This window comes from Physeter macrocephalus, chromosome 14 (genome assembly GCF_002837175.3).
Source record: "Physeter macrocephalus isolate SW-GA chromosome 14, ASM283717v5, whole genome shotgun sequence".
Taxonomy (NCBI): domain Eukaryota; kingdom Metazoa; phylum Chordata; class Mammalia; order Artiodactyla; family Physeteridae; genus Physeter; species Physeter macrocephalus.
Window position 1 is genome coordinate 26,899,093 of NC_041227.1, and position 17,160 is coordinate 26,916,252.

Below are 17,160 nucleotides of genomic sequence, written 5' to 3' on the forward strand. Positions count from 1 at the left end.
TGCAAAAAACATCATAAGATCAAACTCTGCATTTTTTTTCTTATCTCCCCTCTTCTCCCCAAACTGGTCTTGCATAAGAAGCAGGATGACCTTCCATTGGGTGACAAGTATGTGGTTAGTGAAACGTTTACAGGTACTACAGGAAGGGCCTGGTGCCTCACCCACCTCATTAGAATTCTCACTGGGGTGTGTAGGAGAGGCTTCTATAAATGGTAAGGTGATCCTAGCAGCCAGTATCCCCACACCATCTGTGCCATTCCCAGACGAGCCCAGAGAGGAGGCAGAAGAAGGTGAAACATGTCTGGTGAGTACATGGAATCTTCTCTGCCAGTCCCCGCTGGATGCCATGCTTCTGGGCCGACTGAGAGGCAAGAATGTCCAGCTCGGGACAGCTGGCTTGGGAACTCTGAAGGCTAGACCTTGGTATTTTAGGGTTCTCTTTCTCAGTGGCTGCCTAGTCCCTCTAGCATGGTCCCAGGGATAGAGCATGTTTGGGCTGGAGTCCTGAATAATGGGCAGGATCTTCAACGCAGCTGGAGGTCACGGCCCCTTAGACAGACGGCCAAGCTTTGCCTTTTCAAGCCAGCTTGTACCTGCTTTCTGTGTTTCTCAGTGCAGTTTTACCAGCTGTCAGTCACTCTGGCAAAGAAAAGTGCATCTCAGGGCTACAAGGGAGGGAGGGAGTGACAGCATGTAAGTTGATTTAAAAGAAACCATCGGCAGCGCCGGAATGCTCCTAAGTAAACTACACATCCAGAAGCACCAGCAAGCTCTTTGAAAGTGACTTGGTGAGGTGAAACCGCCAGGAGCAGAGGAGCAGGTGTGCCGAGGACAGTTCCTACCAGCGGCACCTGGGAAGGGGGTGAAAAATCACTGCTGGGGAGCTCAGGTTCTCTGGCTCTGCGGTCACTTTGAGGACTGGGCTCTGCTTTGACGGCGCCCCTGCTAAGCAGCAGGCTAATCATTGCCTGTCATGAGTGCTCTGCCTAGTGGTTTGGCAGCTACACCAAATCCAAACAAGGCAAGAGTCAAACAGGTAAAATACTGTGAATGGTGGTTAGGGCTGCAGGTTTGCCCAAGAAATCGCTGAGCACGATGCAAAAGGGCAATGCTGGTTACTTCAGAAGTCACAAAGACCAGGACAGGGTGGCAGCAAAAAGGACCATTCCCTTATCCCCAGCTTCCTCCCGTGAACACGCAGCAGTGCTGGGTTGCTAAGAAGGGGAGCTTTGGATCCTGTAGACTTTAGCAAGAGGGGATGCCAGCTGTCAGCCAGGCCATCTCCCTCCCTCTGGAGGAGATGGTGGCCCAGGAAGGTACAGACACTTACCGGGGTCCCACAGAAAGTTGATAGCAAGGCCCAGACTCGGTTCTAGCAGCACCCTTTCCACTGTGTCCTACTATCAGAGCCGAGCTTATCTGTGAGTGCGGGTGACATTTGCGACACAGGAAAGCAGTACTGAACCTGGTTCCTCATTTGAGCCTGAGGCTCTGCTGCCGCTGAGCCTCAGCCTCCCGATTCAAGACAAAGGGCTTGAAATGGATAGACTTCCAGGCTCCTTCCAGTACTCACAGCTCTCTCGCCATGCAAGGGCACCCGGGGACAGAGAGCGACGGGCCCCAGGAGAGGCTCACCCTCCGGGGGCATGTGCACCCACAGCAGCCTGCCCACCGGGAGACCTGCATGACATCCTGAGGGGTCCAGTGTGTCAGTGCCTGTGACTCATGGAGTTGAGCTCTCAAGGCTCAACTTCTGGATCCACCAGATGTTCTAAGGTCACAGTGGAATGTGGACGATGGTCAGTTCAGAGAAAATCAAATTTTTAAAAAGAGAGACAGGGAAACACCTTCACTCCTTTGAAGCTCTCACACCTGAGTTCCTGGCCCGTCCCGGTCACTCAGCCAAGCAGGTTTCAGAAAATGGTTCCTGAATGAACGGGTTCACTTACTGGACACCCAGGGAAAGAGCCACGAGGTGCGGTGGAGCACAGAGATCATGAGGTGCGGTCTCTGCCCTCGTGGGGCTCGAAGTGGATTGTCATTAGGCTGTGTTACAAATCCAAGCAAGAGCCAGGGGGCCAAGAGGAGGAGGGGATTAATCTTGGCCATGGTTTGGGGTAGGAAAGACCCTGGGAACCCAGGTGGCACTTGGTATGGACGATGAGTTGCACTCAGTCAGAAGTAGTTTTGTGGGGGCTTCCCTGGTGGCACAGTGCTTAAGAATCCACCTGCTAATGCAGGGGACACGGGTTCGAGCCCTGCTCCGGGAAGATCCCACATGCCGCGGAGCAACTAAGCCCGTGTGCCACAACTACTGAGCCTGTGCTCTAGAGCCCACGAGCCACAACTACCGGGCCCACGTGCCACACCTACTGAAGCCTGTGCACTTAGAGCCCGTGCTCCACAACAAGAGAAGCCACCGCAATGAGAAGTCCGTGCACCTCAACGAAGAGTAGCCCCCACTCGCCACAACTAGAGAAAGCCCACGCGCAGCAACGGAGACCCAACGCAGCCAAAAAAATAAATTGATTAATTTTTTTTTAAAAGTAGTTTTGTGGGGTGAGGAGCGTTCTGGGCGGAGGCAACAGGAAAAGAAACGTGGGTGGTTGGGCGCGCGTGACCCACGGGACTATCAGGGTCGCAGTGTGCTGGTCTGAGAGGGCTGCGTCTTGCTCCCAAGTTAAGGTTCGTGTTGGAATCCAGGGTGTGCGGTTATTCCGCCTCCCGGGGTGGGGGGTGATGTGGTGGAGGAAGGCCTGGTAGCCTTCTGCACAGAGTGGTCGGGCACCGTCTGCCTGCCGCGCACCGAGGCCAGAGCCCCACGCCGGACAGGAATGCAGGCTGTGGACACAGACGCTGGGCCCAGTGTGGAGGGGAATCATTGTTCCCCATCCTCGAAGCCACTTGGAGGCCCTGGGTCAGAGGCAGAGTCCCCAGGGTTCAAACCTGGATGCAGACCTCTGCCTGCAGGAGGCCAGAACCTCTGTGTTGGGGACTGATGCCCTGTCCCGCTGGGATGGTGAACTTTCCCGCCAGCCGCTTTGCTGGGCAGAGCGCTGGCTTCAGGACTTACCCTCTCTGGTCTCAAGCCCCAGTCTGCAGAGGACCCGTGCCGTTCTGGGCTGTGGGTCTGCACAGAAACCCTTTCCTGGGAGCTGGGATGCCAGCGGCTCTTTCCCCATTTCCAAGCCTCCGCGCTCGTATCCGCGCTGCTCTGTTCACCTCAGATAACTTCTCGGCTCAGCCTCCACCCTGCTGGACTGCGCTCCACAGATGGAGAAATGGTTCCTTCCCCAGGGCCCACATGTTGGCCTGGGGTGTGAGCTGAAGTGAGGAAATGCTTTCCCCTATCGCTGAAGTAAGGAACGGGGCCTCAGGTCTCTGGTAGGGGCTGAGGGGGATTCCGAAGGAGTCTGCACTCCTCTCTCTCAGCCTGTTTTCCTCCTTTGTAAACAGGAGATGGTGACTGCCCGCCCCGACACCACCACCCCCCCCCCGCCCCGCCCCGCCTCCCTCCCAGAGCAGCTGTGTGGCTCAGGGGAGAGAATTCACGGAAAGGAGCTTTGATTAGTGTAAACGCTATGTAGGCCTAAGGCAGTGATTCTCAGTCCCGGCTCTGGCTCCGAATTAGAATCACCAGGAGAGTTTAAGGGAAAAAAATCAATACTGTCGCTAACGCAGAGATCCTGATTTCATGGGTCAGTGGTGGGGCTTAGGCTAGTATGAATTCTCCAACCGATGCTCCTACTCTGTGTGGGTCTAAGGGATCCTAAACTCTCTCTAGAAGTGAAGGGGGCCCAGAATCCTTCTTCCTTCCTCTCCTCTCATGCTGATCATGTAATGTCGAGGCGGGGAGGAGGCTGTGGGTGGCCCTTTCTCTCTGGCAGCTTCCTGGAACCATGCCCAGGTCATGCCACCACCACGACCTCAGCTGGCTGCAGGGTGGCAGTGTGGAAATTGCGTGTGGTCAGGCCCCACCGGCTCCCACTCTGGGCTCGGGCCAGGCTCTGCCTGAGCAAGTGATATTTGGCAAGTGACATCACCTGACTGGACTTTCAAATCCCTCATCTGGGAAATGAGAATGACAACATAGAAGGGTTTGTAACTATGAAAGGACACATGCTCACACATACTCACACATGCTTAGCAGTGTCTGCACATCTGAGGCCCTCGACGGCAGCCCATGAGAAAGCTCAAACCCTCGTCTATCCTGTGTTGTTGGTGCCATTATGTGTGGGATCTTAAGGCATTTGTATCCCCCTGCCAGAGGCCCAGGTCCTAGTGACGGGCACACGTGGGATCCCAACAAAAACCCTACAAGGAAGGATGTGTGGTTTCACTGTCCCCTTCTACAGAGATGCCGAGACCTTGCTCAAGGCTGCTCGGACCATCGCTTCAGGGCTCATTCATCCCAGGATCCTCACCAGCCCCTCACTCAGCCACCCAGGGAACCTCCATTTCCCCACGACCTGGGTGCCAAGAAATTGTACCACCCATGCTGCACAGGGATTGAAAATGTCTGAATGTGGGGGAAAGATGAAGGGAAGCAGCACAGGCTAGAGAGAGAGAAAGAAGAGAGTGGCGAGGGCTGGAGCGAGTGGGGGCCCTGCCAGGAGCTGGAAACACCGCGGTGCCTGGAGCTGAGGGGGACATTGGGAATGACTCACAGCCCACCAGTGACCAAGATCTGAGACCTGGTTTCTGAGCCAAGCTCTGCCTCTAAACTACCCTGTGACCTCAGCAGAAGGCTTTCCCCTTCCAATGCCTCAGCTTTCTTACCTGTCATATGGGAATATTGGATCACATCACTGTGTTTCAAGCTGCCAGTTGTCACCCATTAGCAAGTTGTGAAATCAGTTTAGTGGATTGTGATCAGCAAATTTATTAAAAAAAAAAAACAGATAATATCAGTGCATTGTACATAGTAAGGGTTAGTATTGTTTTGTGAAACTTTACGTCAATTATAGACCCATGTGTGTAAACAATGTACAAAATGTATTTCTGTATTAATGAAATCTCTAACAAAAAGCTTGAAGACACTTGGCTAGATGATTTTTAATATATCTCTCAGCCCTAATTAACTCTAGAAATCTGTAAGATTAAAAAAAATCTTAGTCTAGAGAAGAGACCTAGGGAATAGGGTCTGGGCAGGCGGGGAAGATGCAGCCCCTGGAGTATCATTATGTGATGGGCACCTGCCAGCAGCTCTCTGTGGTCCTCCCGGGAACAGCAGGTGAAAACCCCAGTCCCACACCTGCAACCAAGTCATCCTCCCCACCGGCTGCAGGTGACTCGATTACAGAGCCCAGCTGATAAGGATGGAGACAGTTGCCTGGTGAGCCTGCTTTCACAATCTGGAATCTGTTCTGTGCTTCTCATGTTACCCCTGCCAAAGGTGGACCACAGAACAAGGGGAGGTTACGTTATCAGGTATATGTAATTAGGTTTAGCTGTGAATGACAGTGAACCCCAAATAACAATGGCTTAGAGAAATGAACAAGACAGAAGTTTACTTCTTCCTTACACAATAGGTCTGGATGCAGGCCCTTCTGGTGGAGAGGACAGCTGCACAATCCCCAGGGGCCTGGGCTCTGTGCAGGTCCCCACTCTGATGTCCTGAGGGCATGCATGGTCTAGAGTTGAGTCTACATCACACCCACACCCCGGGCAACATGTGGAAGAAGATGGAAGTAAGCAGGCTAAGGGCATTTGCCAACTGTTTTGAAAAAGAGGTTTCCTCAGAAGGATTGAAAACAGGTATTCAAACAAATACTTGCAAATGAATGTTCATAGCAGCATTATGTACAAGAGCCCAAAGGTAGAAACAACCCAAATGTCCCTCAACTGATGAACGGATGAACAAAATACAGTATATAAACATAGTGGAATATTATTCAGCCATAAAGAAGGAATGAGCCACTGATAAATGCTACCACATGGATGAACCTTGAAAACATTATGCTAAGTGAAAAAACAGACTCAAAGACTACATACATGTGTGACTCGATTGATATGAAATGACCAAAATAGGCAAGTCCAGGGGAACAGAAAGTAGATTAACGGTTGCCAGGGGCTGTAGTTAGGGGGGGATGGGGAGTGACTGCAGATGAGTGGGGGATATATTTGGGGTTGATGAAAAAGTTCTGAAACTAGATAGTGGTGATGGTTGCACAACATTGTGAATGTACTAACTGCCACCGAATAGTATGCTTTAAACGGTTAAAACGGTGAATTTCACCTCAATTTTTTAAAAAAGAAGTTTCCTAGAAGTTAATACACATCACTATACCTACAAGTCATTGCCCAGAACTCATTCACATGACCCCCAGCTGCAGGGGAGCCTGGCCATTAACATGGGGCATTTTATTACCAAGAAAGAAGGAGCAAGTGAATACTGGGATAGACATTTGTCAGTTGCTACCACATTAGTGGTGCTGGTGGCACTGATATTCTCAGGATAAAGAAATTGGGGAAATTGCCCCCAACCTGATGGTAGAGTTAAGCAGTGACTCAAGGAGACGGTGTGGGCTTGTGAGACGGGCCCTGGATGAGAGTTCAGAAACATCCCACTGTGGGCAAACCACCTCCTGGGCCTCCACGTCCTCACAGCCAGAATAAGGGTGTGGGGAGATGCTCGGTCTCCAAGGCTTCTCCCTCTGATTTTTGAGAGTCTGTGTTGATGAGTCAATTGTAAGGGCGAAGCCACTCTCCTTTCATCTCTGCCCTTCATCCAGGCAGGTGTAAAAAACAGCTCTGAGGCTCATAAACATCCATGAAGTTGTAAACTCAAGAAGAAACTTGGATGGCTGTGCACCTCCCCTACCCCCTGCCCTATCCTTTCTAGAACACTCTGGCTGTGATTAGTGCTATGCCAAGGGGTGGTGGGTGGGAGAACAAAGGCTCTGGATAATCCACAGACAGGATCATCAGATCCTTGATTTGGGGCTGGCAGAAAGGATCCTAGGGCTCACAAGTGGGGCGGTGACTGAGGGAGGCAGGAACCACCTGGGGGCTTTGTGAGCGTGCACTCAACATGCCGTCCCCCTCGGGATTCAGGGATGCTCCTCTTCTACTCACCTCCCGTGTAGAATGCCCTTTTGGAACACATTTCCACTTCCAGGTGCTCACTGTCTCCTCCGTGTCAGGATGCAAATGCCAGAAGGGAGGACAATGCACAGTGAGGGCTCCTCACCACCCGGGTGCCTTCTCAACTGGAGGTCCTGCCAGAGTCCCCCTCCCAGGTGGAGAACAGGGGACCATGGCAACAGGGAGGGTCAGTAAGACCTGGGTTCAGAATCCTGGCTCTGCCAATAATTAGGTATATGACCTCAAATAAGGTATCAGTTTCTTTCTTTTTTTTTTTTTAGTTGAAGTATACTTGATCTACGATGTTGTGTTCGTTTCAGGTATACAGCAAATTGATTTGGTTATACATATATATATATATTCTTTTCCATTATAGGTTATTACAAGATATTGAATATAGTTCCTGTGCTATACAGTAGGACCTTGTTGTTTATCTATTTTATATATAGTAGTGTGTATCTGCTAATCCCTCCCTCAGTTTCCAGTTTCTGTAAGATTTCATCGATGACAGGTGTAAGGTGCTCTGTGTACTGTTTTGTGGGGTTTTTTTTAGCAATACAAAAGGTAAATATTTATTCAGAACAAAACTTTAAACAATCGATTTTACATTCTAAGCCACAAGGAAATAGCAAAACATAAAGGAAAGACAAAAGCTAAAAGAAAAGCAGTGTACTGTCTTTTCTACTTTAACCTGATAACACTTAGTAGATCCAACGCCCTCTAGCTTGGCCTATTTCGCAAGTACATTTTAGAGTTAACGGCTCCCTTGGAATTCCGTTTTTCTCCTGAGAGCCCAGAGGTTGCAGGCGAGCTCCAGTCAGCTGCTTCTCTGGGGACGCTAGCTATTGAGGCTAAGATGCAAATGTAAACCTTTCTTTACTCAGGAGCACCTCTATTTCTCACTGACGGCAATGAACAGGGAAGGGGAAGGCCACAAAGGAGCAGGGCCACTTTAATCCAGATATGGTACCCCACGGGGCAAGGAGTACACCCTGATTATGTTCCTTTGTCCCTTCCGCATCTCCCAAGTATTCTGAAGCTCCTGCCAAATCTTCTGCTTCCTTCCCCAGATGATTTCTTAGCATTCCCCTGGGCTCATTATTCTGGAAAGAGCAGAATTTCTGGGCCCTCAAGTGTTGAGGAAAATGTTGTGAGGTGTGAGAGGTAGTGGAATGAGCACCGGGCTTGGGGTCAGGGAACTCTACTCTAGGCTAGCTCGGGCATCAGACAGCTATGTGATTTTGACCCAGTCATTTAACCTCTCTGGTCCTGTTTCATCTGTTGGAAAACCAGTGGATTGGTCTAGACCAATTTTTAGGTCTTTTCCAGCAGGAAAATTCGAGATTCCATGATTCTGTGAAGAATGGTTTCTGAGCCACTGAAAGCGCTGTCACAAAGTCCATGCATTTTAATGCCATAAGAGAGGCCCTTGGCCACCATTCAGAGCTTATTGACTCAGGTTACATACACTTCTAACAACACTGGTTTCACAAATTCTCAGACCACATAGATTAGAAGCAGCAAATTAAAAGGGGACGGGATGAGCTGCAAAAGATAGACACCCTGACAGAAGCCAGGGTCAACAATGTTCTCAATTCAACAAACATTGATCTCCTTCAAAAACGATTAAAAAATGGTTTCAAAAAAAAGTTTTGGCACTTAAGAGGGGTAAGCTGGCTCTGTGTGCACCCTGGCAGGCAGGCGGGTGTTCAGTGCCCGGCCACACCGGTTAGCTGAGCTGCCACGGTATTGTGAACCGCTTTGGGACACTGGGCAAAGGCGTGTCCTCGCTTGCCACAGAGGTTACACACGATGCCCTTCCAGCAGTAAGGGCTCAGGTGCCCCTCCTCCCCACACCTGAAGGGGTGCTCTGTGTACTATTAAGAGCAGTTGACACATAGGAGACTGATGACAAATGTGTCATGCTCTTCCTCACCCTCCAGTTCAGAGAAGCCTTGCATGTCCCACAAGCACCCCATGAAGGAGCAAGACTCCTTCATGCTGGGGCTCATGCTGGGAGAGGCAGAGATGACCATCTCAGTCACCCCAGGACTTCACCTAGTGCGTGCAAAGTGCCCTTCACCTCCTTTCGGTGTCTCTGCAGCCAAGGCACCCTGGAGCTCAGTCTTCTTCATCATTTTCCCTGCAGACAAGCCACTGCATTCTGGCATGAAAGGGAGACATCACTACTATTTTTTTGATAGTTAGAATTGTTTTATTATTCAGGACTTAAGCAAACCTATGTAAACTGGCTGTGTGTACTTTTGCATGTTGATTCATCTTTTTTTCATACAAATCCTTTTTTAAGTTGAAGTGTAGTTGATTTACAATATTATATTAGTTTCATGTATATAACAGTGATTCAATATTTTTACAGATTATTTTCCATTTAAAGTTACTGTAAAATATTGGCTATATTTCCTGTGCTATACAGTCTATCCTTGTAATGTATTCATTTTACACGTAGTACTTTGTACCTCTTAATCCCCTAACTCTTTCTTGTCCCCCCATCTCCAACTGGTAACTAAGTTTGTTCCCTCTATCTGTAAATCTGTTTCTTTTTTGTTATATTCATTCGTTTCATTTTTTATTTTAGATTCCACATATAAGTGATAATATACAGTATTTGTCTTCTCCTATCTGACTTATTTCACTAAACATAATACCCTTCAGGTCCATCCATGTTGTTGCAAATGGCAAAATTTCATTCTTTTTTATGGCTGAGTAGTATTCTATTGTATATACGTACCACATCTTCTTTATTTATTCACCTGTTGATGAACATTTAGGTTGCTTCCATAGCTTTTTATTGTAAATAATGCTGCTGTGAATATTGGGGTTCATGTTTCTTTTTGAGTTAGTATTTTTGTATTCTTTAAATATACACCCAAGAGTGGAATTGCTGGATCATATGGTAACTCTATTTTTGGTTTTTGAGGAACCTCCGTACTGTTCTCCATAGGGGCTGCACCAATTTACATTCCAAACCAACAGTGTAGGAGGGTTCCCTTTCCTCCACGTCCTCGCCAACTCTTGTTATTTGTGGAGACGTCTCCGTTATTGGCACAAGTACAGCACACAGTGCATAACCCTTGGCACAGCAAAGGAGGAGGTGGGCCTGTCAGAGGGGAGGCAGAAGCTGGCTACAGATGGGAATCCCTGCCACTCCTCTTTCCTCTCCCCTGTGCTTGACTGAGGGCTGTCTGGGGACATAATTGCTTCTCTCAAAGAGTCCGTGGTCAAGAATAATAAGCTTCTCCTGGGGAGAAGGTACATATCCTTTAGGGTTTGGGAGCGGGGAAGAATCTCCAAGGAGGCTTGTGTGACCTCAGACCACACATTTCTAAGAGCTCTTCTTTTTTCTAAAACGAGACAGTGAGTAAAGCTCTACCGAATCCCATGCACAGAAGGCAGTGAGCACAGTTCGTAAGAGGCAGGGGTTTACAAGCTGGGGATGGGCTTCCCTGGTGGTGCAGTGGTTGAGAGTCCGCCTGCCGATGCAGGGGACACGGGTTCGTGCCCCGGTCCGGGAAGATCCCACGTGCCGCGGAGAGGCTGGGCCCGTGAGCCGTGGCCTCTGAGCCTGCGCGTCCGGAGCCTGTGCTCCGCAACGGGAGAGGCCACAACAGTGAGAGGCCCGCATACCACAAAAAAAACAAAAACAAAAAAAGCTGGGGACGTTGCCCTAAAGAGTCCTAGCCTTTCGCAAACCAGCTCTCTGCAAGTCATGTAGAGCTTGATGTTTGCCAGAGGGTGCCTGAGATCTGAGCTGTCACCATTCAATGTCTATAGACAGGAGCATTCATCTTCTTCTGTCCCACTTCCCCTCCCTTTGCCTTGCCCTTCATTCAATAGATTTTTTTTTTTTTTTTTTTTTTTTTTTTTTTTGCGGTACGCGGGCCTCTCACTGTTGTGGCCTCTCCCGTTGCGGAGCACAGGCTCCGGACGCGCAGGCTCAGCCGCCATGGCTCACGGGCCCAGCCGCTCCGCGGCACGTGGGATCTTCCCGGACCGGGGCGCGAACCCGGTTCCCCTGCATCGGCAGGCGGATTCTCAACCACTGCGCCACCAGGGAAGCCCAATAGATATTTTTGATTGCATGAATGTTTTAGTTTCCCTGAGTAAAAAAATAAAACTTAATTTATTCTTTCAATAACCATTTGTTCAATGAATGAATGGACAAGTGGACATTTGAACGAATGAACCTTTAGTACTCCAAGTGGAGGTGAGATCACCTCCTGAGCCCTGCTTCAGCAGCAGCCTTTAGCTCATCACCCCAGAGTCTGCGTCCCACTCAAGAGAGCGTCTCTTACGAGCCTCTGCCCGTCTCCAGAGTTGCTTGGATGGGAGCCCCCAGCCCCAGGCCCGCCCTGGAGCCACGCCCTCCCTGCCTCCCCTTTCTCCTCTGTGCAAAGCCTCTGCTCTAGCCAAATGAGACACCTGCTCTCCTGGGCCTTGGGCCTCTCTGCCTGTTGTCTGGAATGCACCTGACAAAATTCTCTCTTCTTTCAAAGCCCAGCATTTTCAATGAATTTTTTCTGATCCCTATAACTGAAAGTGATTCTTACCTACATCTCCTAGACACCTTTTTGGGGGGAGATTGGATTTACCTCATTCCACCATTCATTCTGACATGTTGGCTTATGCACTCCTGAAGCTCTTTGAGGATTCAAACTACTTTTCATACATTTTCACACCCCCAACCTTGTGCCTTACATAGTGTCCTGTAAATAATATGTATTCCCTATATGTTTACTGAATGAATACCCCATATACACCTTTCCTTATAGACTAAATTTAGAGCTCTAGTCATGATAGTCATTGCATGACATTAGTTTTATGTTTGTTCGTTCATTTATTCCCTCAGTTGTTTGTCTAACTGTCCTAATACAGTCAAGCAATGTGCTAGGCATCAGAATATAAAGTTCAAGAAGGCACATTCTGATGAACACAGACAGACACCTATAAACAAGAGTTGTGCCTGGTGCTGGGTTGGGCTACCCCACTCCCATCATAGCCATGGCCACATCATAAAGACAGAGACCACTTTCATTTGCAGAAGAATGGGTGGTGAACATCTCAAATGTAACTCAAAGGAATTAAATATCTCAAAAGGTTTAAATCAGCTAAATTCCTCATATCTCCTGGCACCTTTCTTCTCCGAAACCCTTCTCAGCTTAGCTCCCTCACCTCCACTATCACCTGAGAAGTTTGGGGGTGGATTTTGAGGTGTTAGTCCTCAGGGTCTTATCCAGGGATCTCATGGCCTTAGACCACTCTTACCAGTGAGCATTTGAAAGACCTTCCAGGCCAGTGATTGCCCAATCGTCAGCCTCAAAATGCTTGTCAGGGTTACACAATCCTCCTCAGCATCAGCTGCTCAGGCCAACACCGAGGTGTTGCACATATAAAGTACAGATGACACAGCTAAACGTTTGCTGGGTGTTGGAGTGATAGAAGACACCTGGTATCTGGGAAGACACAAAGGGAAGAGCAAGGAAGCCAAACCAGGGTGGTAGATTCGAGAGAAGTCGCCTCCTCCCAGTCCTACCTGAGGCCCCATCCACAAAAGAAGGAGGATAAAGTGGACAGAATTGGTTACTTAGTTCTGCTGGCTGGTTGGGTGAAGCTACCTCTTTGAGGGCTGAGTGACAGTTGGCCGGGTGGAGGAGGAAGTGGGACTAGTGTGTGCAGAGCTTCAGTAGCCTGAAAAGGCAGATGGGAATAGGTTGTAATGGGCTTTTTGCTATACTTGCATTTTAATGTGATTCTTCCTAGAAGATTCTTCCCCAGCGAGCCCTGTCCAAAAGCAGTCTCTTTGGTAACTTACACCCTTTCCCCCACACCACCATCCCTTGCCTCTGAGGATCTCAAGTCTTCTTTTCTGTCTCACGGCTTTAGAACTCCAGAGTGTCGACTGGCAGGCAGCCTACAATGGGCAGGAACATCACACAGACAAGTTCTTCAGCCAGGAGCTTATCGTGCGGAGAGGCCAACTCTTCTCCATCTCATTGACCTTATACCGAAGTCTCGGCTATAAAGATGTGACATTCACAGCTTCCACAGGTACCTGCTCCCTGCTCCCCCAGCCAACACACATCTGAGTAGACCTTGGGGCTGTGCATCCAAGGGATGGTGGTGGTGGTGGCCCCAGGCTTTAGCCCAGCTCTACCATTGATTTGGTGAGACCTTGAGCAAGTTTCTGCCTGTCTCTGAGTCTGAGGCTCACAGTCTTCACATCAAGAGGGATTTGGCCCACGTGGTCTCTCCAGCTGCTTCCAGCGCCATGACACAAATGCTTCATTGTATGATGTCTCCCAAAGGGCCCCAGCAGTTATATTGGAATCTGGTTTCTCCCCACAGTCTGGCCAACACTACTTGGTTTCCATTGTCCTATGCCTTCTTTTACAGGGCCTTACCCCTCAGAATCGGACAAGACAAAGGCTGTGTTTCCACTCTCCAGCAGCAGGATAAGTGGCACTGGCTGGGGTGCACAACTTCTGTATAGCAGGAGCAATGTTCTGAGCGTCTCCATCCTCAGTCCTGCCAATGCACCCATAGGAAGGTACACGCTGAGCATTCAGATCTCCTCCGAGCACAGTGACTCCACTCTGAAACTTGGAACATTCATACTGCTCTTTAACCCCTGGTTGCAAGGTAGGCACCTAGCCATCCACGCTCCCAGCCATCAGCTAAGCGATGCCCATGGAAAGGAGATGGGGGGGGGGAATGATTTTCATGGGCTCAGGTTTGATTAGGGAAAGGTTGTGGAATATGGAAACAGCACAGAAGCTAGAAGTCAGAAGCCAGGGGTTTGAGTCCAGCTCTGCCACTTAACCAGCTTTGTGTGTCTAGCAGTCGCTCTACCCTTCTAAGCATCAAATTCCTCACCATTAAATGGACATCCTGCTATTTCTGGAGCTATTGCAGGGATCTCATGAGCTTTTGAAAACTGTATAGTATGGTGTCATGACCACAGCACAATTCTGCAGCGTGGAGATAGCTTGTGCCTGAAAAAGCAAGTGTTTCATTCCCAGGGGTCTCATTTTCAGATTCTCAGGTCATCCCAGCTTCTTTTTCAAGCTCATAGTTCCCATAATAGGAGGTGGAAGCATTATAGCCCAAGGCTTCACTCCTCAGAGGAGGTTGGGTGAAGGGTTGCAGGTGGGGCTTGCTCCAGCCCCCAGGAGGATACTCAGGACTGAGAGAATGACTGGTCTCTATAGTCCTCTCTATAACCCCTAATATCTGCTTTTTGTGTCAAACAGCCGATAGTGTCTTTATGAGTAACCATAATGAGAGAGAGGAGTATGTTCTGGAAGATTCTGGCGTCATCTTCATGGGAAGAGCAAGTTACATTAGCATGATTGGCTGGAACTATGGACAGGTAAAAAGATCATAAAGCCTGGTGGTAATGTCCCTATTATACCCAAGAAGCTCAGCCGCTGGCCCCACAGATAGGCGGAAGTTCCCATATCTGTCCATTCACCTGCCTTCTGTTCATTCATCCATTCAGAAGGCATTTACTGATGACCTACTATGTGCCAGGCCCCAAGCTGCACACTATGGATACAGGAGATGGATAAGACAGATTTCCTGTCTTTGAGGAGGTCACAATCTAGTGGGCAAAACAGACACATAACTAAATTGATGCAATGAAGTGTTATTGGTACCATGATGCACAAATGAGGATAAGGCCCAGTAGAGACACTTGGGACAATAATGTAGTTTCTGTTATTCATTCTAGGTAAGAATGTGATGGAGCTTCCTTGGTGTGTGCATTCGACCTTTCAAAGGTCCTTCATTAGTATGACATCTGAGTCCACAGAGTTCCCAGGTTTGCTCAGCCTAAAAAACATCCAGGGATTCCCGCCACCTTTTCTTTTTTCCAGTAGACAAATGAAGACATTACAATGAAGTGCCTTGCGTGGAGTACCTTGCATGTCCAGCAGGGGGTGGACAGGTGCATTCTCTGCCATGTCCAGACCCCATTCTGTAGTCAACCAGTGCACATCTGCCATATATTTTATATGTTGAGTTTTATATGTTGGGTTCTGTGTTAAATTCATTCAAAAAGAAAGTGGGGTGGGGTGGGTAAGGGCATAAGGTGCACCGGGGGTGGAAGGGAAGATAGTTTGGAAGGGCGAGATCTGGGTGAGCCTCTCTTAGAAAAGAACTTTTGATCAGAAACCTGAAGGAGGCAAGGGAGCAGATAGATCTCTTGGGGAAGGGCACTGGAGGTAGAAGGAACTGCACACGCAAAGACCCTAAGGCAAGAAAGAGCTTGGCCTTCTCCATCTGAGAAGCAATGACAAAAATAAGTCTTATTCTGTGAAAATGGCTTCAAGTTCCAATTTAATGAGACATTTTATCTTTCTAATCAGTTCCCCCAAAGTCTGAGTAATATGCTCAAGATCAATGTCAGATCTAGATGGAAACTTTGAGATGATCTCAGTCTGATCCCCTGTTATAAAGATGGACAAATTGAGGCCCAGACAGGCCAAGTGATTGCTCTCAAGTTCATAACAGTGAGGGAGTGCCATTAACTTTAGGGGCTTCAGTGCAAGGCCTTGTGTATCGCAAGAGCTCTGGATGAGTTTGCAGGGTTAAAGCCCAAGTTGGGTGGTTTTTCCTCAGATTCTCTCAGCTCTGGAGGCTGCGGAGTGGAAGGATCTGGGCAGAGTCCATGGTTCTTAGCAGTGTAGCCCCCGTGCCTTCAATAAGCTTATACTACTTGTCATTTCTTTTATCGTAACATATGGTCCCATTTTGAACAGTTTGAAGAAGGCATTCTGGACATTTGCCTCTCTCTGCTGGATCGTAGTCTGAATTTTCGCCGTGACCCTGCTACTGATGTGGCCCGCAGAGACGACCCCCGGTATATTGGCCGGGTGCTGAGTGCAATGGTGAGTGATGAGAAAACCATAATAACTAGTTATTCCTGTATATCAAACCCAGCTATGGGTTAGGCACAACCACTTATAGCGTTGATTGACATCTCACAAAATATAGTTGTGGCTGTTACCATCCCCATTTCGCACACGTGGAGCCTCTACATTAAAGAACATTCCTGAGACACACGGTGAGTGAGTGGCAAAGGCAGAACTGGACCCAGGCTGCCTGGCTCCAAAGCCCTTTCCACTGTATTGTGAGGCCTTCCTCCAATGACAAAGGATTTGATCTTTGGGTGTCTGCCAGGACCAGAAGGAGGCAAAGCTGAGAATTTGCTCCATCCCTGGGGCTCCTAGGAAAGGGGGTAAGCTCCTGAGTGAGCCTGAAGCGTTAACCTCCTTGCTCTGACTCATCCCATCCTCAGCACAGAGGGCTCGAGCGCCAGAGGGGAGGGCAGAGGCCAACACAGTCATTGTCTAGATGGGGAAACTGATGCCAGGGGCCTGAAGTGACTCACTCACAGCCTCAGCCTGTGAGTCTGGCCAGAACAAGACCTCCAACTGCTCGCCCAGGGCCTCCTTCACTTGCCCAGTCCCTCCACGCGAGAAACCTGTCCCCACTTCCCTAGACACATGCGCACGCGTACTCAGAGGCACACATAAGCTGGATGCTGGAGGAATGCACTGCTCTGTAGTCAGTGTGCAGAGAGCACCTCCATCAGAAAGTATTCAAACAAGGGATAGCCTGCTCAAAAGTTACAAAGTAAAAAGCTAAAAGTCAGAGAGTTCTTAAACTTTAACCCTCTGAAACTAAATGATTACTCAGAATTGTCTTTAACTTTTTTATTTATTTTTTTTTTTTTGATTAATGGACTAGGCATTTCAAGTCTCTTTTGGGTTGGGAGAATATCCAAGCTAACAAGCTAGTTACATGGTTAGAAATTTGAATGACCTTCTGACTGCATTATAGATATCGGGGGGGTCATCAGACAGCACTTCTTTTTTTTTTTTTTTTTTTTTTTTTTTGTGGTACGCGGTCCTCTCACTGTTGTGGCCTCTCCCTTTGCGGAGCACAGGCTCCAGATGAGCAGGCTCAGCGGCCACGGCTCACGGGCCCAGCCGCTCCGCGGCATGTGGGATCTTCCCGGACCGGGGCACGAACCTGTGTCCCCTGCATCGGCAG

The 17,160-nt window shown here is 48.9% G+C and overlaps 1 protein-coding gene across 1 annotated transcript in view; it reads left to right on the forward strand.

Annotated features, from left to right (window-relative positions):
• Nucleotides 1-219: 219 nt before the first annotated feature.
• Nucleotides 220-17,160, forward strand: part of TGM3 (transglutaminase 3) — a 49,114-nt gene continuing 32,173 nt past the window's right edge. The window contains exons 1-5 of the mRNA XM_024117162.2: nucleotides 220-304; nucleotides 12,988-13,152; nucleotides 13,498-13,743; nucleotides 14,355-14,473; nucleotides 15,864-15,992. Coding sequence (XP_023972930.1) covers nucleotides 298-304; nucleotides 12,988-13,152; nucleotides 13,498-13,743; nucleotides 14,355-14,473; nucleotides 15,864-15,992 — 666 coding nt within the window. The 5' untranslated portion in view covers nucleotides 220-297. The remainder of the gene's footprint in view (nucleotides 305-12,987; nucleotides 13,153-13,497; nucleotides 13,744-14,354; nucleotides 14,474-15,863; nucleotides 15,993-17,160) is intronic.